Genomic DNA, 20825 nt, shown 5'->3' with positions numbered 1-20825 from the left:
AATGCAGAATTGATATGTCAAAGTGAATTACCTTTGCTTCAATGGATTTGGAGTCTTGATTTTGGAATAAAAACTTGATCTTGCTTTTTCCATCATCAGATGATCCTTTTAGTTGGGAGAACTTGTATCTCCACAGAACTGCCTTAAAGGAGAAATTACAAAATGTAAATGAGCCTTACTTTAAACAACTAAATCACAACTATACATCTTGATTTACAGAACTCATTATTATGTCACGATTTCATGAAAAAATTACATTTAAAATCCTCATGGACGCAGGAAGAAATGGGGCACATCAACAAAAAAGCCAGATAGAAGTCGTTGTAGCTTGTTTATTTTTTGCCATTGGGAAATTTAACAAACCGCAGTTATTTTAGCTGAAATAGCAGAGCCTCAGTGATTCAATTAGGGTTGAACTGAATAAACAAAAGCTGCACAGTGAGCCAGACGACATCAGGATGACTTTCAGGTAGACAGCTGGCCATGCTTTCACATGAATATGTATTCATGCCACCGTAATAATTACTGTGACACCAATCTGATTAAGTGGCAATGACTTAATGAATGTTAAAACATAACACACACAGGAAGTGTCACTGGGATATTTGGCAAAGAATAAAGTGAGACAACATTAATGAAAAAATACCAGTCTAGCAGGGAGTGTCACTTTAACAAAATGTAATATGACTGTGACAGAGGTGACAATGTCTCAATATCTTTCCTGTCAATCAAAACAGCCTACTATGAAACTATATCTGTATTGTGGCAGACATGAAAAAACTCTGTGTTATTTTGGTTGAAGTTGGTTAATAATGCTTTATTTATACCTTATATTTCTACCCTATTTTACTTGATTTACGGATAGGATTTAACTTAAAAAGAGTAATTATAATACAAAACCTGTTGATGTATTTCTGTAGATTACATTACCCAAGAGAATAAATTAATCAGGATAATTTAGCTTCACTTCGACCAGCTGCAACACTAAACTAAGTCTTAAACTTTAATGGAGCAGTAAAAAAATCAAATATAATAATACATAATCCCATAACGCTGACAGCGCCCACCCTCCTGTATAATGAGGGTTTTTAGGCTCTCTTTATTAGTTTTAGATATTTGATTTGGTCTTCATATTTGGTTTGTTTCTATTAGGTTAGTATATAGATGTTTTTCTTTTGCTTGGTTTAGTTTACCTTAGTAAGAATTAAGCAGCATTATAGGAGCAGCATGCACCTGGCACTGCCTTGTTTTAACAACAGTATGAGAGGCAGCCGGAGCGAGGATTTTTTTGTTATTTTTTAACTAATAAAGCACAAATAGTTCCCAAATATCTGAATGTTTTCACTTCAATAATGTTGTGAATATGTTTCACTAAAGCAATAGTGAAGTTTACATCGTGGGATGATTTGTATTCATCTCTCAATCATTTATGTGCTACCATTTAATAAAGACGACAAAAATATTCTCCAACAAACAAACTTGATTATTTTTTATACTCTATAATAAAGACAGTGGTCACATTTGCATAACCTTCTTTATGTGTGCTTGCTGTGTCTCTTGGCTTGAATATTTGGCTTGTTAATTTAACAAAAGTCTCCGGTGTCAGAGCTTCCTACCAGACCTCTCTAATGAGTGGTTTGTTTGCTCTGTGAAAACATAATTTGATATATTAAATGTCTCAATATATCAACAGTAAATGCTATATCTATTAATTCATTAATTATACAATTTGTACCCTCGGATAAAACCACACACATGGAAAGAACATGCAATCTCTACATAGAAAGGTTGGACATGCAAAATCAGCAATGCTGTGTTTAATGCTTTTAAATATAATAAACAAATAAAAAAAGTCACCCTTGTGTCATATGTTTCAACAAAACATACTAAAATGCTTAACAAAACAAATTACAGGGAAATGCCACAAGGTCCCAAGACAGCCGATCTACAGCTCAACTTGTCGAACAGAGTTATACGTCGTGCTGTTTCTCGATTGAAACTAATTCTAACATGCTATTTGAAATTTGTCAATAACAGCTTTTAATCACAAAGTAATCCCACCCAGTGTTCTGTATTGTCTGCAATTTCAGTTTACTTATGGATTGTTTTTAGCTTTTTTCTCTCTCTAAACAATACGCTGGCAACATTTTTTACCAACCATGCGGGGACATTGTTGCTCCACATTGCAGGAATTAGGGCCAAAATCTTAGAGAACAATATGGCAGTGCTTGTGTCCTGCCACATAATGTGCACCAGTGGAGTCTGCATGGCTCTCAGACTTGGGTAAAGGCCAAAATGAACTGCCGGAAGGAGTGTGAGGTTTGAGCTGGGGGAAGGGAAACAGCCGTCAAAATAAATGTGCTCATACTCCCAAAATGCACACAGAGCAGAATAAGTGAGTAGCACTAAGAAAAAATAAAAAGGGAGGCTGAAGCATCATGATTAGATTCCTCACACTGTGTACAATGCAATTGTTTGAAATCTCCCACTGAAAGGATCCCTCATTTTTTTTAATTGATGTTTCAATACTGTCTTACACTCACCTTTGAAGCAGCATCAAAGCACACAAAGCCCATGCCGAAGTCAACTGTGAGTCCCATAAGGTGGCTCTCCATGATACAGGCATAGGTTTTACACTACACAAAAGGAGAACAAGATGTTACCCACAAGAAATTAATGAGGACACAAAAGCCTCTTTTTTTTGTCATATGAGCTTTATCAATCCGTGCACTAAAACGACTGAGCTGGAACCGTGAGCTAGATTAAAATCATCACAATTCCCTCTGCACGTTGCCTACTGTTCAGGTGCGGACCTGTATCCTCTCCACCTCCAGGAAAGTGGCCATCTGAAAAGCCTTTTCCCAGGTCAGCAGCTCGCAGTCCAGTTCAACGCTGAAGAACAAGTCCTCTCCGGTCTCCGTCTGGACGCTAAAGCAGTGCTTCCTTTTGTCCAGAAGGTCGTTATCCTACAGATGGGCAGAGTGATGTGCAGATAAGACTAAGCAACAGCTTTGCAGGATCCTGAAGCCAAAGGGAGGTTTATTCACTCTGAGGGCAGAGTAGACTGTGTACTGCAGCTTTAAGAGCACTTGAATCATTTACCTCAACACTTACTTGAGAGTAATGAATATTACAGCTGAACAACAGGATGTTTTTCCCTAATATATTTTTGGATAGCTTTATGTTTCCCAAATGGCACAGTGTAAATAGCAGTAGGTCAGCTTACATCTGATTTAAAGTGCAAATCTATAAGAATCTCATTTGCCACCATGACTTTGGTGAAAATGAAATGCAGATAAATTCTCACAATCAAATTGAAGGTGACCATGATCCTGCAGAGAGTGAACAAAACCATCTGAACCTTAAGTGCTTCTTTGTGATTGAAGTAGAACACATGCAAATCAATCTGAGAGTTATATAAGAGCATTTCTCCCTTTTCTGCTTTATATTCTCTTAATGTATCCAATGCAATAAGAGTTGCTTCTCTTAATGTTCAAGAAATTAAATGACTGTTTTACCTTTAGCATTTTGGACATTATCTCATACACAGTGAAGCTTTTCTCTGCTCTGGTCCAGTCCCATGTCGTCACCTGAAAAATAACACATACATTTTATGATTGATTTATAGAATGGCTTGATTACAGAGAAAGAAAGCGGTAAACTAAAAGTAAAGCTAATGGAAATATATTTAAATATAATGACATTTGACTGTTTGTGAAACCGCACCACCTTTTGTTTCTGTTGCCACACTTGTCAACATCTCAATTTAACAGATTACAATGATGATACTGGCAGATTTCCACTTTATTAACTACAATTCAAAACACATTTTAGCAACAATGGTTCTTCGATTTCACATAGAAATAAACGTGGGATTCCTGCTTACTGTCGGAGCAGATTTAGCTGAGCAGTTTGTTTCTCTCAAGATAAGATTTACTTTTACACGAAAAAAGATATATGATGAGATACAACCGCTAACACAAGATTGTCTGGAATTGCTAGAGTGTAAATTCACCCAAACCAAATAAAAAACTAGACAGAGGTGCTATCAATGCTCTGAGATATGATAGCATTTTGGCAGAGAGAGCAGGAAAAAAATGTAAAAGTGCCACATGATTTTGCACAGTTGGCTGATCTGCAAATAACACACTAACAGCATTGTGCTTTGACATGTTCAAAAACGATTTGGTATGGATGCTAAGCTGTGATTGGACAATCACTGTTCAGGGGCCGCACTGTGCCTTGGGTCAATTATTGATGAATGGTTGTAAAAATTGTTTCAAATTGTAAGTCACTAACACATCTTCAGTCAGGAAGAAGACTGTCACTTCGTCTGCACAAGCAGGCTCTTATATTCCTCCATCCATTCACATTAGCATATTCCATTTATATCTGCACGTTCAAGTCGAGCAGGCGATTCCAGTTTTCTATCAATCTTTTCCCATCTCCACTATACCATTGACAGCTTATCCCTCTTGTCATAATCACTTAAGTGGCTGGCAGAATGTAAACAGATTTAATGATCATCATCAATCAAGAGGAAGATCAATGTAGCACAAAGGGTTTTGAGCGAGCTGCTTCCTCCTTTCATTCCTAACAGGAAAGCATTTTCTCTCTCAACAATACATTAACATGGAATGAAAAATATCCCGTGGTGTTGAGCGACACTCAATTCAAACACAGAAGTTTAATAGTTTAAAGACGAAGTTAGTACAAAACAAATACAGATTAAGTGAACACTCACAGGAGGAGCGGAAAACTTGAAGAGTGAGGAACCTCTCAGAGCGAGAAACTTTGGCGAATACATTCGGTCCTGAACGGAGTCCTGCTCCTTCTCGTCGACCCAGCCCATGTAGATAATCTGTCAAACAGGGGGAAAAAAGACGTGATCATGAGGAATAAGGACCGATATAAGAGAGATCATAAGCAAATGTACAATATGCTCAAATTTGCTTGGATACTGTTGTCTTTGCCTTTGTGTAGTTATGTGTTTTCTTTTAATTACATAACCTACAAGGGAGTGCAGATGAAAATGAGCCTATATGACTAAATCTGGCACATACTGCTACAAAGCGGACTCATGGTAAACATTGGCATTGTTCCTTAAATAAATAAATATGAAAATATAACAATTTGTTGATACTTCTCTAAAATTAAAAGGAAGAATTGTTAAAACCTGTTTTATCAATCCAATCTCAATCAGTGTGCTACAGTGTACACACTTTCTGCTAGCAGTTTTTGTAAGAGGTGCCCAGATCTAGTCTTAAAGTATCGATACTTCTGATACTAAGCTTTGGTTTATGCGTCAATAATGAGATCAATAGGATCATTCTCAATTTAAAAGCGTGGTGTTGCTTTGGATCTACTTTTGGACTTTTATTAATGGACGCTGACAAATCTGTGCTGTTTATGCAAGTATGCAGCAATCACATCATCAGTTCAAAGGATTCACACAATAAACATTTGGAATTTAATGTTAAAACTATGGTTTGTTGTGAATGCTTATAAATTGTAAAAATCACACACATAGTTTGGATTATTTCACATGAGATTTCTACATTGATAAATGGATTAAATAAACAACAGTATATAAAATATTTAACAATATTTGTATCTACATTTGTTGGTTGTGTTGTGTCTGTTGTTTATTGACAATGCAATGATCAAATCACACCCTTAGAGTTTGCAGCATTCAACTATTAATAAATAATGAGGATGTTTTTTTTCTTCAAATTGCAACTTGGACTGTTGCTCATTTAGTTATAATTATTCCGCTTTAGTTCTCAGGGGCTTTAGAGATGAACCATATTATCCTTAAGCACTTTTGCTCTTTGATATGTATCTCATAATGGTCTGATTCACAGACGTACTTAAGACATAGACTAAACCTTCTCATACTGCCTGTGCTGCAGCACCTCTTTTCACCCTCTGTCTGAAGCCCAGACTGCTCTGATTGGTTGGCTCTGTTGTGATTGATCAACTAGATGTCCCTCCCCTTAGGCTATAATGTACAATGTGTTGGAGTGCTAGCCAATAGAAGTGCAAGTGTCACCCAGTGATGTCATGAGGTCGCATAAGTAAACAAAGGAGTCCAATGGAGATGTTTCAGGCAGTGGGGGAGTGTGTGGGAGAGAAACTCCCTCTGGAGGGAAATTTGGGATTTCAGTCTCTGAAGACCATTTACAAGCACAACAACTTATAAAACACACTATGGTAAAGAGAAAACCCCCAAAAGGGCCCTTTTAATTTAGGGTGATTGCAAACAAAGTAAAACGTTTGCTTGCTTTTCTGTTTTTTTTAGGGATGGCAAAACCATCAAGTGAAATATTTAGGACAAGCAGTCACATCTCATGCCGCTTTATTTATTCAAAGAATTACCATGTGAATTAATATGTTTTCATGCGGCAGAAACCAAAGTAAATAAGAAACAAAGGAACCCCACTGTTAAGAAAAATGCAACTGTGAATGAACAGACTGACGGTTGTTTTCTGATTATCTCTCAGTGGACGGACTTTCATGATGCAAACATTCTCCTTTTGTTGCAATTGTGTCGCCATTAGGGCGATATATTTTGACTTTTATTTTGACACATTGAGAAAGAATACAAACTTTTACTTTGATACAATTTCCTGTAACTTCCTTACCACTTCCTGCCTTGTCATCAGTTACTTCCCACTCAGTTCCTATCTGTTGAAAACAGTTAATACTTAAGAATTCCTGACCGTGAAAGATGCTAGAAGCAAAGTCGTAAGTAAAACTCATTGTTAAGTTAAATAATTGATAGATTAAGTTAAGTTTAAAGTTGAAAGAGAAGGTAATAATAGTCTTAAAAGATCGTTTTTATTTACATGTATTTACAAGGATATTTCATAAGACTTCATGTGAAGCTGAACTTTATGTTAAAAAATGTCAAACTTTGTTTTGTTGCAGTTTTCACTCTGCCATGTAATGCTGGAATCTTCAGTAAACAACAGTGAAATGTTAACTACGACACAGACTCCTGGTTATTGCATCAGAGTTTAACTTGTTGGATAGCTTCAGTTGTTACACTGCAGTGAAGACAACACAGTGAAAAGACTGAGAAGTTAGCATTGAATAACGAGTCAAGATGGAAACTACATCTAATAAATCAGGAAAAAGTGGAAGCAGCTTTCATTCATCTGCCTCATCAACCAATGCTTTACTTCGTGCACGAGCAAAAGCAGCAGCTACTAAAGTGCGTGCCGAATATGCTGAGCAAGAAGCCAAAGCTAGGATAGAAAAAGTGAAAAAAGAGACTGAGGCTGAAACACTAGCCATCTGCCGTGAAGCAGCAGAAGCTGAAGCCGTAGCAGCTGTCTGGGAATCAGCAGTTTCAGGAAGCAACAATTATATTGTGCTGGATGAAACAAATTCAACAGAACAAAGCAAACTTGAACGGACAAGTGAATACATCCAAACTCACTTCCATTCCACTAACTCCGTCCAACAAACAGCCATGAAGGCTAGTTCGCCACCAACTCAACCAATTACCTATGCCACTCTCAGTTATAGCCCGAACAACCCCTTTGTTTCACGCCATCAGCCGCCTGTTTTTTCATACGACAGCACAAACAATGTGGATTTTACAGACTATGACTTAGACTATGCGCCACCAGCAGCCAAAGAGTCAGTCAGCCAGAATCCATTTACCCGAGAAGGTCCGCGGGTTATTCCCAAGACTCTTACCTCGCAGATCAGTGACTTGAATATTGGAGCTCCATCCTTCAACCCCCAGCCAACAAATACTCAAAGTATGCCTGCAACTGAACACCTGGCACAATATTTAGCTCGGCGTGACCTAGTGAATACAAGTTTGTACGAGTTTGATGATAAACCTGAAAATTATCGTGCTTGGCTGTCATCATACAAAAATGCCACTCAAGGACTTGGTCTCACAGCCACTGAGGAATTGGACTTGATGACGCGATGGCTTGGAAAAGAGTCCAGCAACCAGGTGAAACGTCTCCGTGCAGTGCACATAGCAAGTCCACAAATAGCACTGGGGAAAGCTTGGGAACGTCTTCAGGAGTGTTATGCAGCCCCAGAGGTGATTGAAAAGGCCCTCTTTACCCGACTGGATGCATTTCCCAGAGTCTCAGCCAAGGAAAATCTGAAGCTACGAGAGCTAGCTGACCTGCTTATGGAAGTGCAGTGTGCTAAAGAAGATGGCTACTTACCAGGCCTGTCCTACCTAGACACGACACGCGGAATTGAACCCATAGTGACCAAGCTGCCTTATGGACTCCAGGAAAAATGGATCTCGGCCGGTTCTAAGTATAAAGAAGCAAATGGAGGACGGTTCCCACCGTTTGATTACTTCACGAAACTCATATGCTATGAGGCCAAGAAGAGAAATGACCCTAGCTTTGCCTTTTTAAATACCACCACAATGTCATCTGTCAGAGCTGAAGGTGCCTTTCCTAAAACCTTCAAGAAACCCATTGCAGTTCACAAGATCAATGTCACTCCCACAGAGTCAAATGTCTCTAGTGATCCGAGTAAGATCTGCCCAATACATGCAAAACCCCACCCACTGAAGAAGTGCAAAGCCTTCAGAGCCGAAACTCTTGATGACAGAAAGGTATTTCTGAAAGAAAACGGAATCTGCTTTAAGTGCTGTAGCTCAACCAACCATATGGCAAAGGACTGCACTACAATTGTTAAGTGTTTTGAGTGTGACAGCACCCGACATATCTCAGCTATGCACCCAGGACCAGCACCGCACCTCACGACTCCTCTGACCTCGCCACAGCATGGCGGGGAGGGAGAAGAGGTAAACGACACCAGTGAGGTTAGCGCAAGCTGCACAGCAGTATGTGGTACAGGACAAGTCGGACGGTCATGCTCCAAGATATGCCTGGCAAGAGTGTACCAGAAAGACCACCCAGAGGAAGCCATCAAGGCCTACGTCGTGTTAGACGACCAAAGCAACCGATCGTTGGCCAAGTCCAGTTTCTTTGACAAGTTTGACATCCACATTAAGCCATATCCTTACCAACTGAAAACATGTTCTGGTATAGTAGACACTTTCGGCAGAAGGGCATCAGATTTTATCGTGGAGTCCCTCAATGGAAAAGTTAGGATTCCCTTACCACCACTCACTGAGTGTAATGACTTACCTGATAATCGGTCTGAAATTCCCACACCAAATGCCGCTCTGCATCAGCCTCACCTGTCAAAGGTAGCAGAACACATCCCAAAGCTGGACCCCACTGCTGAAATCCTCCTGCTGCTAGGGAGAGACGCAATCAGAGCACACAAAGTAAGGGAACAAATAAATGGCCCCGCCAATGCACCCTTCGCACAACGCCTTGACTTAGGCTGGGTGCTGGTCGGAGAAGTCTGTCTAGGGAGCACACACAAGCCGAACGTCAGTTCCTTCCGGACGGCCATGGTCGACTGTCATCGGCCCTCACTCTTCCAGCCATGCACAAGCCTTTTGCACATTAAAGAGGAACTTCACGACAGACTGCCAGGAAACAGTGCCTTACCACCCAGAGCTAAGGAACACAGTCTGGGTCAAAATGTGTTTGACTGCACGGAACAGGACAATAAGCTAGCACCTTCAATCGAAGATGAAACTTTCCTCAAAATGATGGACAAAGACGTCTACAGAAACGATTCACACAGCTGGGTTGCTCCATTGCCGTTCAGACTACCTAGGCAACAGCTTCCCAACAACCGCGAGCAAGCACTCAAGCGGTTTGGCTCACTCCAACGCCAATTCAAAAGAAAGCCAGAAATGCAACAGCAATACGTGGAATTTATGGGTAAACTGCTGAAAAACAACCATGCTGAGGTGGCACCAGAGCTAAGAGAAGAAGAGTGCTGGTATTTACCAAGCTTTGCCGTGTATCACCCACAGAAACCCGATCAAATCAGGGTAGTGTTTGATTCAAGTGCCCAACAGTCTGGGATCTCCTTGAATAACGTGCTCTTGACTGGACCGGATCTGAACAACACCCTTCTAGGAGTGCTCATGCGGTTCCGAAAGGACAAGGTCGCTGTGATGGCAGACATTCAACAAATGTTTTACTGCTTCCTTGTGGACGAAAAGCACAGAAACTACCTGCGATTCTTATGGTTCAAGGACAACAACGTAGCCAACGAGGTCATTGACTACAGAATGAAAGTTCATGTTTTCGGGAACAGCCCATCTCCTGCAGTGTCGATCTATGGGCTCAGAAGAGCCATCAGAGATGGCGCAGAAAAATATGGAACAGACACAGTCAACTTCGTCGAACGGCACTTTTATGTTGATGACGGCCTCTGTTCTGTCCCAACTGATGCAGAGGCTATTGGGCTGCTTCATAGGACTCAAGCCTCACTTGCTGAGTCTAACTTGAGGCTCCACAAATTTGTCTCAAACAGTCAGGCTGTCTTGGAAGCCTTCCCAAGTGAGGACTGCGTACAAGCCAAAAGGGATGTAGACCTCAGTGGAGATGAGTCACCCACCCAACGCAGCTTGGGGCTCCTGTGGGAAATAGCAAGTGACACATTCACCTTCTCTGTGTCAACCGACACCAAACCATTCACCCGTCGAGGGGTTCTTTCAATGGTGAACAGTGTCTTCGACCCTTTAGGGTTTCTGGCTCCAGTTACGATCCAAGGCAGGGGCCTTCTCAGAGAGTTGAATTCTGAGACATCGGAGTGGGACACCCCATTGCCTGAAGATAAGTTAGGCAAGTGGGAAGCTTGGAGAAACTCGCTTCAAGACTTGAGGCACTTTCATATACCTAGGATGTACACAGGCATCTGCCCAGCCAAGGCTGAGCGAGTAGAACTCCACGTCTTTAGCGATGCATCTGTGAAGGCCATTGGTGCCGTAGCCTACCTGAAAGCCATCCAAGAAGACACAGTAGACGTGGGATTTGTCATGGCAAAAGCCAAACTTGCCCCTCAATCAGACCCGACCATTCCCAGACTTGAACTGTGTGCAGCAGTCTTAGCAGTGGAAATAGCTGAGCTGATTCAGGATGAACTGGATCTAAAGCTGGATGCCACAAAGTTCTACACTGATAGCAAAGTTGTCCTTGGATACATTTACAACCAGTCCAGACGGTTCTATGTGTACGTCCATAATCGGGTCCAGCGTATACGCCAGTCTACCATCCCTGAACAATGGCACTACGTGAACACCGAAGACAATCCGGCTGACCTGGCGTCGCGGTCGGTCCCAGCAGCACACCTCACAAAGACAATGTGGTTCAACGGACCAACCTTCCTGCGCAAGCCCTCTGTTCAGCCAGACCCTGCCTCAGTCATACCTCAGTCATTCAGCATAGTCTCACCAGAGTCAGATGCAGAGGTCCGTCCAGCGGTGAAGAGCTACATTACTGATCTACAAGGGAAAGTTCTCAGCACAGAGCGCTTTGAAAGGTTCTCCACATTCGACACTCTCCAACGAGCCATCGCACTCCTTATTCATATAGGGAGATCCTTCAGCACTCCGACAGGCAAGTGCAAGGGATGGCATCACTGTGACTTACCTCGTTCAGTGGATGAGCTTTCCCAAGCAAGAGAAGTCATCATCAGAGCTGTTCAGAGGAATACCTTTGTGAAGGAATTTGAAGCTCTGGAGAGAGGAAAGCAAGTTCCGTTAAGCAGCTGCCTACGCTCTCTCAACCCAGTCTTACAGGATGACCTCCTCTGCCTTGGAGGCAGACTGAAGAATGCAGATGTGTCCATTGAACAAAAGAACCCTGTCATTCTCCCAAAAGAACACCATGTGTCCTTGCTTCTCACCAGATACCACCATGCCCAAGTAAAGCATCAGGGTCGCCAGTTAACAGAAGGTGCTGTACGAGCTGCTGGGCTCTGGATCCTGGGAGGCAAGCGGCTCGTTAACTCAACTATTCACAAGTGCATCACCTGTCGCAGACTTAGAGGACGGATGCAGGAACAAAAAATGGCAGATTTGCCCACAGAACGCCTTACAACCTGCCCTCCCTTCACGTATGTGGGACTGGATGTCTTCGGACCCTGGCACGTCTCCACCAGACGCACCAGAGGGACACAACCTCAGAGCAAGTGCTGGGCCATACTATTCTGCTGCATGAGCTCCAGGGCAGTTCACATCGAGGTGATTACCTCAATGGACACCTCAAGCTGCATAAACGCATTGAGGCGTTTCTTTGCCATAAGAGGACCAGCCAAACAACTGAGGTCAGACTGCGGCACAAATTTCATTGGGGCTTGCAAAGAACTTGGGCTGAGTGCAGATCAACCAGACAGCACAGTGCAGAGGTATCTGCAACATCAAGGATGCTCCTGGGTGTTTAACCCGCCTCATGCCTCACACATGGGGGGTTCATGGGAGCGCCTCATTGGGTTAGCCCGAAGAATCCTGGATTCGACGCTCCGCGAACACAGCACTCGCCTAACTCATGATGTTCTGTGCACACTAATGGCAGAAGTGACAGCAATTCTGAACGCAAGACCACTAGTTCCAGTATCGAATGATCCCGAGAATCCATTCATCCTCACACCATCGATGCTGTTAACGCAGAAAGTGGGCGTCCCACCACCTCCAGGTGACTTCACAGGCAGAGACCTCCTCACGAAGCAGTGGAGACAAGTACAAGCATTATCCAACTTGTTCTGGAACCGTTGGAGACAAATGTACCTGTCAACCTTACAAAGCCGCAAGAAATGGACAAGGTCCCACCAGAACCTGCAAGACGGTGACATCGTCCTCCTCAAAGACAACCAAGCTGCCCGCAACAACTGGCCTTTGGCAGTGGTCACAAAGGCCATTCCAGGAACAGATGGAAGAGTCCGTAAGGTGGAACTAAAGACAGCAAACCAAGGCCAACCAAAGACTTACCTTAGACCAGTGACGGAAACGGTTTTGCTTCTTCATAAGAACTGATGTTTCAGTTGTAGATCTTAGTTGAATGTAATGTTCATGCTAGTATAGTGACCTCACAGTGGTCACAGCGGGGAGTGTGTCGCCATTAGGGCGATATATTTTGACTTTTATTTTGACACATTGAGAAAGAATACAAACTTTTACTTTGATACAATTTCCTGTAACTTCCTTACCACTTCCTGCCTTGTCATCAGTTACTTCCCACTCAGTTCCTATCTGTTGAAAACAGTTAATACTTAAGAATTCCTGACCGTGAAAGATGCTAGAAGCAAAGTCGTAAGTAAAACTCATTGTTAAGTTAAATAATTGATAGATTAAGTTAAGTTTAAAGTTGAAAGAGAAGGTAATAATAGTCTTAAAAGATCGTTTTTATTTACATGTATTTACAAGGATATTTCATAAGACTTCATGTGAAGCTGAACTTTATGTTAAAAAATGTCAAACTTTGTTTTGTTGCAGTTTTCACTCTGCCATGTAATGCTGGAATCTTCAGTAAACAACAGTGAAATGTTAACTACGACACAGACTCCTGGTTATTGCATCAGAGTTTAACTTGTTGGATAGCTTCAGTTGTTACACTGCAGTGAAGACAACACAGCAATAGTGAACAATATTATCCCATGCCCTTCCTGTGATTGAAAGACCATGTTAGAATCACTTGGGATTAATACATTTAACACACAAATCAAAGTTAGTTAAAGTCAGAAATCTAAATCATCTTACCTGCTGGTTAACTGGAAAATTCCGGTTAATCTTCTTCACCTGTTAAATCCAACAAGAACATCAATAACTCATTAAAGTCTCAAGCAAAAAGTAATTACTGGTAGACAAAAATAAAACAGTCCAGGGAACTCCTTAGGGACCCACAATCAGAGACAACGTTTCGAAGAAGAAATAAACTATGCATCACGGCGTCTGTGCTAACATGTTAACCACATCACTTGCAATAATACTGTTGGAGCTACTTCATTTATTCAATGCATGCAAATTACAAAATGAGATAGATAGAGTCATTTCCACAAGGACTCCAGGCTCTTCCTTTCAAAAAAGAAATCCATTTATAAAAAACCATTCTCTCTGTGATAATAAAAGCAGGGGAAACTACCGAGAGAGCAGTCAGGCTTTAAATTAAAACATTCTGCTCAGATCACAGGTATCACTCGTTCGTAATCCACACTATACTATCAATATCACATTTTTCTAGCAGCAGGACACCAAATTAAGCCATCCATGCCTGACCACGTCCTTCTATACAGGCGACAGTTTTCAACACTCACTGATGTTTTGAAATGTAACAGAAGTTTGGCCCCATGTAGGAAACAATTAGTTTTTTCGGTGGAGGAACTGAAACGAAACAGCATGATAATTGTGGAGATGTAAGCCGGGTGACGGTGGGTTTGTTCAAATTCAGCTGTGTGTGGTCAGGACAAGTCACTGTGACCGCACGGTCCAACTACCTTTGACACAAATAAGAAAAGGTCCCGTTGTTTGCAGTAACAAACAAAACATGCATCTTGTACTCTATAGAAGAACTTTCACTGGGTTTGAAAAGTACCTGAAGTCAAACGAATATTTACTGTACTTTGTAACCCTTACTTTGCGTTGTGTTGTACATTATCTCAGGTGCTGGGACATGACTTTTAAAGACTTTCTATTTCTAATCCATAGCATTGTTCACTGTTCATTATTCATTTAATTTAACATGCCATTCTTGCACACTAAATGTAAATAATATCCCACTTTTCTTTGCTGTTATTAAGCTCTTCAATCCTGTTATCTGTCAGAAAGTTAAAGTATTTTTTCTTCAACTTTTATTTTTTATATTGTATAAATGTTTATTTTCTACTCCTTTTTTATTTCTAATTATGTGCAAAACTTGTTTTTCATGCTGCTGCAAAGAAGATTTCCCAATTTGGGATGGATAAATATATCTTATCTAATCTTAAATACATTTTAAAAGATATAAGATAAAGTATAAAAGCATGTTCCTAACATCCCAGTCCGGTGATAGTGTTTTGTAACATTAATGCATCTTTCTGTCCAGTTATTGCGTACATGTTTTATTTTATTTGACAAATATCTAAGGTCATATTTGACACAATAATTTCTTATCTTATCAGATATTCAAGTTAAAGTGCAGATTTTACATTTGCAGAGAGCAGAGAACTCCATCCTGCATCATCATTCAGAAAACTGGAAGCATTTTTTAATGACAAACAGTTAAATATTTTATTACAAAAACAGCTCATTTCAATTTTATGACAGCTATTAAAAAGAAGACTAAAACTGCTGTGGAAGCAGAGGATGTACCTTCTATTAATTATGTCCTTGATATTCATGTATTTTTAGGTGTTTGTGTTATGTTTGTCCGTTTGTTCATCTTATTTGCAAGATTTCCAGTTTAATAACGAGGGCCTACATTTACTATCGAGGGCTATCTATGAATATTTAATAGGACTTTGGATTGTTTTGACTTTGTGAAGTCAAATGTTCAGTCTGTCTATTTACTAGGTTTTTCTATGGTTTAATATTTATTATGTCTTGGTTTTTTTTACAATGCATTTTGTCTTTGCACTATCCTCTTTGCTGATGTAACTCTGCTGTGGGATAAGAAATCTCTCTCTAATAAAGAGATTATGTTTTACCATTAATCTCATCTCATCTTAAATCAGGTGAACATTTGATAAAAATGTGACCTTCAAATGCATTCCCTACTTTTACAGGTTATTGTTTTTAAGGTCTTTGAGGGACCCCCACTGATCTGCATGACAAATAAATCAATAAAAATCACTTCATTCGTCCCAAAACAGCAATTTTTTGTGCAGCAGTAAAAGGAAAACACAAAGCACACAAACACAAAATATGAACACATATCGTATGACAAAACAATTTCATTCAACGTATGTAAGTGCCAGAAAAAACTAGAAAATATGAAATCATAAAATGTGTGGACTCTTATTTTCTTAAAGTGTCACCATGAGGTTGACACTTTTATTTTGAAAACTTTAGTAACTATTGACATTTATGTCCTCAGGATGAATTGTAATCTCTCTGGCATTTCCTTCACTTTGCATCACCAGCTCCGATGCTTTTGTTTACCACCAAATATCAGCAGAACCAATAAAATTCACATCAGACTCAGTTTTCAGTACTCATTAGCAAATGTTAGCATACTACACTCTAAATTGAAATGGTTTACATGACACAATATACACTATGTGCAAAACATCAGCATCTTAGTATGTTGAAATTAGCATTTGTCACAGCCTCACAAAGCACTTAGCATGACTCTAGACAGTTGTAATATTTCAATCCACTTTATATACTCTAAGCATATTATCAAATTGCTGCAAAAGGACAGTTTAACTGCGGTGAAAAGTAAGCCTATGCAAGACTGGCATTAGCAGGAAAGGCTAAATCCAGAACATCAAATGCAAAGGAGGCCAGACCACATTGAATTCAGGTGGAAATAAGTGGCATACCTCCTTTAAAAAGACCCAAGTAGTTTAAGAATAAAACGATAGGAAACAAGGGTAATGATTATTGACATCCCCGGTGGTTCGGCCATATCAAAATCACATCGTTTTCACTATTGACTCTTTTTTTTCCTGAAGTCTGGGTTTCCCTCATCCATGTAGTTTGCTAGTTCACTCTCACATCTCAGTTAGGGCTGAGCAAGAGAGAGAGAAGCACACCCTCCATTGTTGAGGTCATCCTGGCACTGAGCGATTAGTGTTGTGTTTACGTCCCTCACTTTGTCCACTCCAATTAACCAGGCCTCCATTATTTCCCAAGACTCACAAACACACACACATACACATACACACACAGCCTCACCAGCGGACACATGATAATTACCAATCCCCATATATCACTGCTGCTCACTCCGTGTTGTGTTCATTACGTGCGGAGAGCCAACACTACTCTCTAGTTACATATTTTTAGATGGTGTCTGAGCATGCTCTCTAGAGATTTAACTTTCAGTTTGCTACATGGAAACAGACCTAAATATGCTGATTAGTTTGTCAAAATTAGATTTTTATGAGCCACCACACATGATGGAGCTTGTTAGCTGTAGTTGTCACCCTGCTGAGCGTCATCTGGATACACTTTATTTTTAGAGCTAGAAAAAGATGCTCACAACCCGAGGAAAAATACAATATTGTTTTTTGTCTTTTGTCCGCCTCTTGCAGTAATTATTGTTTAACGTATAATGTGAATTATAGATAATAAGAGCATGGGTTTGGATAAAGGGAGTTAGTATTAGTAGTAGTAGTACGGTGGCAGTTATTGTGACCTAAGGCTCTTAGATATAAGTGACTACTTATTCAAAGTGTGGAAAGACATTAGTACGGGTGAACTTTATGCAGTGACATTTGCAAAGGGACTGTTAGATGATCCACACATTGAAAAGACGTTTGCATTAACTCCCAACCCAACACCTTATTGGTTTACATAGGGGACAGCGAGAGGTGGCAGAGTTAACACGTGTTATTATTTCATACTCACATTGTGCTTTGTGAGATTGGAAATGTTGCTTGCTATTGCCTGAAGCCAGTCCAACCAGTCTTCGGCAGTGGGGAACTGAACAACTCCACTGCAAACTCCATCCACAGCTATGAGCTGAAAAGCATTTTTCCTGAGAGAAGTAGGAGAAAAACAAAATGATTACAGGATGATTTGGTATTTTTTAGCCCATGAACCACCAATAACATACCAAATGTATCTATTTTTTATTGTTTTTCGATGTTCAAGGAAGCCATTCGATTATTTTTATGTCAGCAGAGGATGAAAAGCAACTTGCGAAGACCAGAATCTACCTTGAATCATGTATTTCCTCAACTTTGCTTTATTTTCGGGTGGTCAACGTTATTTTTTCATTCCATTTCTTCCCAGCATGTACAATTTTGGGCAGTCTCTTTGAAAACTCGCTCAGAACACTTCTCATTTAACAACTCAGTAAGAAAGAAATGCTGAAACTATTCCTTTGAACTTGCAATAGCCATTGACCATATCTAAGAAGTGGATGTATTCAAGCCCCCTATCGGTCCATCAGCTTTGAAACCTCGAGTTCGGAGTTCGTCATTAGCAAAAGTACAAAGAGCACTGAAAGCGGAGACCACACATTACAATCAACTTTCATAAACTTAGCGACCAGTCAATCATAGAAGCTACACAGACTACCCTGACTTATGGTCTTGAGGCTCTGAAGGAGATTATATTTACAAAATGAACATTATGCCGGATTGCAAAACTTGAAACTACCAATTGCTGCCATGAAATTGTCAGGATAATGTTTACTAGGGCAACAAACCAAGTAAGAAGTAGGCTAATTTTCTCATGCTCTATTATACAATCTGACTTATTTTTGCAGCCAGTGAAGTCGCCCCCTGCTGGCCGTCAGAAAAGGATCCTGAGGGAAATATCTGGCTTTTTAGTTTCTTAATGCCCCACCTACATTGCAAGGTTTTTGCTAGCTGCTGAGACCCACGGCGTGGTGCTGAGCAGGTAGTGTACAGGATTTTCTAAAAGCTTTTTTTTGTTTTTTTGCTGCTTGATGTGGCAGAAAACAACATTAGCCGAGCAGTGGGTGTGAACTAAAATAGTAAAGTTGTGGACAGCTAAACAATGCCTTGAAACTAGTAATAAAGTGCAGCTGCAATTCTTCAAAAAACAACCACATAAAAAATAATAGGCAAACAAAATGTTTCGTCTGACCTGATTTAATTCTGATGTAATAAAATGAAGTGAAGTTGATCTTCATTCTGTCATGAAGTGAAACTGAATCCATTGCCCACTACAATGCTAATCAATCTAAAAGCTCATGGTATCCTTTAGCAATTTGCAGTAAAATGGGCTAAAACATGCCAAACCACAAGTGGTCCATTAAGAGTCAATCCACAAGATTACTGTTTCTATCATCCAGTGTGGCAGTGTTTCCTATATTTTTTTTACTGTCATCTTAATTCCTTTTAGCATCCATTATTCAGCAGATATGTCTTACTGCAGAACTAGTTTGCCTATTTAGTTGTGTCTAAAGGGATATACTAAGTAGGAGAAGTGAATATATCTTTACAGATGAAGAATGATAGGCTGCTCCATTTGAAATCCCCTTTAAGCATTTTACAAAAGATCTCAGCACTACAAGACTGCCGAGCCTTACAGCGAGACACCAGCTCTGCAAGTGAGAAAAGTCACCAATGACCCTTCAAGATGAAGTCCCGCAGCTCACCTGCAGACATCAGAGCCCGGGTTGTACTGTGACAGGTGTGAGTGCAGCAGGGGTATAAGGCGCAGGTCCACCCATCTCTTCTCCCAGCGGAGTCCGGGGGACGTGGGCCAGGACGAGCAGGACAGCGTGTCCTGCAGAAAGTGTGAAACGTAATTTTAAAAGGATTTTTTGCTTCCCACCTCGCACATTTCAATACAATCAACACGTCAAGAGTCCTGCTGCTGTTGTTGCTGCAGGTGCACAGGCAAGGCCGAGCGAGGAAAGCTGATTCACCCTCCTCAAGAGATAAAGATAGAGCCGCAGCGAGCAGTGACAGTTACACGGAAACAACTTTCTGGCACTGCTGCATAGATGGATAGTTATAGAATCAGTCAGTCAAGAGTTGGCTAATAAAAAAAGTACCGTGTTGTTAGGATGATAGTTTAAGTGCAGGCCGCTATCGCACAGAGGAGAGGAAGTCCCACTACTCTGGTCGCTGGGGATGCCTAAATGTACAGCAGGGACACACAAACACACCAAAAAAAAATCAATAAATCAGACACAGTTAGAGCTACATCTATTTCAAGGTTTCCAACTGCAGTGAATCACAGATAACAACAAAAGTGGGTTGCTTTGTTCTCCTTCCGTGTGGGCTTCTGCTCTGTGCCAATTTGTATTCAGTTGACTGGTTGGACGGCCAGTCAACCCGGCCTATATACGCATATGAAAGGATTTTATGAAAGCTTTCATGTCTAAAGGCCGGGGCTGAAGCTTTCCCATGCAAGAGCAATCAATTGCACAACAATGAGCAACGTCAATTCTTTCAGTTTAGTCTTCAGAAATCTTTTGTGAAGCTGGAGATATGTCCGTTTCTCTCTTTTCCCCACCCTCTCTTTAGCAGAATGGCATCTTTATTTAGTTGAAACCCCCAATTCTGTAATCGGGAGGCAACTATATTTAACATTTCTTGGTCTCGAAGTGCCTTTTCATCCCTGAGTTTATTGTCACCAGGACAACCAATCCTTGACTGAAATGAATACCAGCTATAAATACTCTTGGTTAATTATTTTGCACTGCGGTTATGGTGATTATAGGCCTATACTTTAATTAAAGAGTGTGCGTAGAGGTTTCTTACATGTGCAATCCTCACACAGGGGTAGTTTGAGAAAGGCAGGAGTCTTCTTAAGGAAAGACACGTTTAGAGTCACTTCTTCACCAGCATTTCTCAAAACCTGGACCTGCAAGGAAGAGAAAAACACAGATATTTTTGTTGCAGGCGCAGTAATTTCTGAGGTTTTGTGGAGGCTTGCTGTGATGAAAAATGGTGTGCTAACTTCTCACTAAGAATTGACTTCCAAGATAACAGATTTACACACATATCTCTTGTAGGTTCATTTAATACAAGAACACTTGGCGTTACATGTCAAGAAGATACAAAAGTAAGACAAGATAAGCCGTTGAAAGTTGCAGAGGAAGAAAAATATGAGATATGAGATGACAGCTTACCACTTCCTCGTGGCGATAACTTCTAACGTTTATTCCATTTATCTGAAAACAACAATAACAGGGTTACCCTAAACAATACCGCTGGCATTGCATCAATCTAGCACTAACTTCAAAATGATTAATGAGGCGAGCACAATAACTGTTACGGCATATGCGCCGAAAACTGTAAACAAGAGAGTCACATTCAATGTTGCCATTAATACAGAGTGTTGACGG

The 20825-nt window shown here is 40.6% G+C and overlaps 1 protein-coding gene across 1 annotated transcript in view; it reads right to left on the bottom strand.

The window, feature by feature from the left end:
* sntg1 (syntrophin, gamma 1) overlaps window positions 1–20825 on the bottom strand; it is a 36101-nt gene that overhangs the window by 1917 nt on the left and 13359 nt on the right. Inside the window, exons 8-18 of the mRNA XM_063886663.1 lie at window positions 20610–20651; window positions 20239–20341; window positions 19527–19609; window positions 19125–19255; window positions 17402–17531; window positions 13616–13654; window positions 4745–4861; window positions 3519–3590; window positions 2814–2966; window positions 2544–2636; window positions 32–142 (exon numbers count right to left, since the gene is read on the bottom strand). Of these exons, the coding sequence (XP_063742733.1) occupies window positions 32–142; window positions 2544–2636; window positions 2814–2966; window positions 3519–3590; window positions 4745–4861; window positions 13616–13654; window positions 17402–17531; window positions 19125–19255; window positions 19527–19609; window positions 20239–20341; window positions 20610–20651 (1074 nt within the window). The remainder of the gene's footprint in view (window positions 1–31; window positions 143–2543; window positions 2637–2813; window positions 2967–3518; window positions 3591–4744; window positions 4862–13615; window positions 13655–17401; window positions 17532–19124; window positions 19256–19526; window positions 19610–20238; window positions 20342–20609; window positions 20652–20825) is intronic.

Source organism: Eleginops maclovinus, chromosome 6, assembly GCF_036324505.1.
Source record: "Eleginops maclovinus isolate JMC-PN-2008 ecotype Puerto Natales chromosome 6, JC_Emac_rtc_rv5, whole genome shotgun sequence".
Lineage (NCBI taxonomy): Eukaryota > Metazoa > Chordata > Actinopteri > Perciformes > Eleginopidae > Eleginops > Eleginops maclovinus.
Note: the sequence above shows the minus strand (reverse complement) of the source record. Positions and strands in the feature narration are given on the sequence as shown.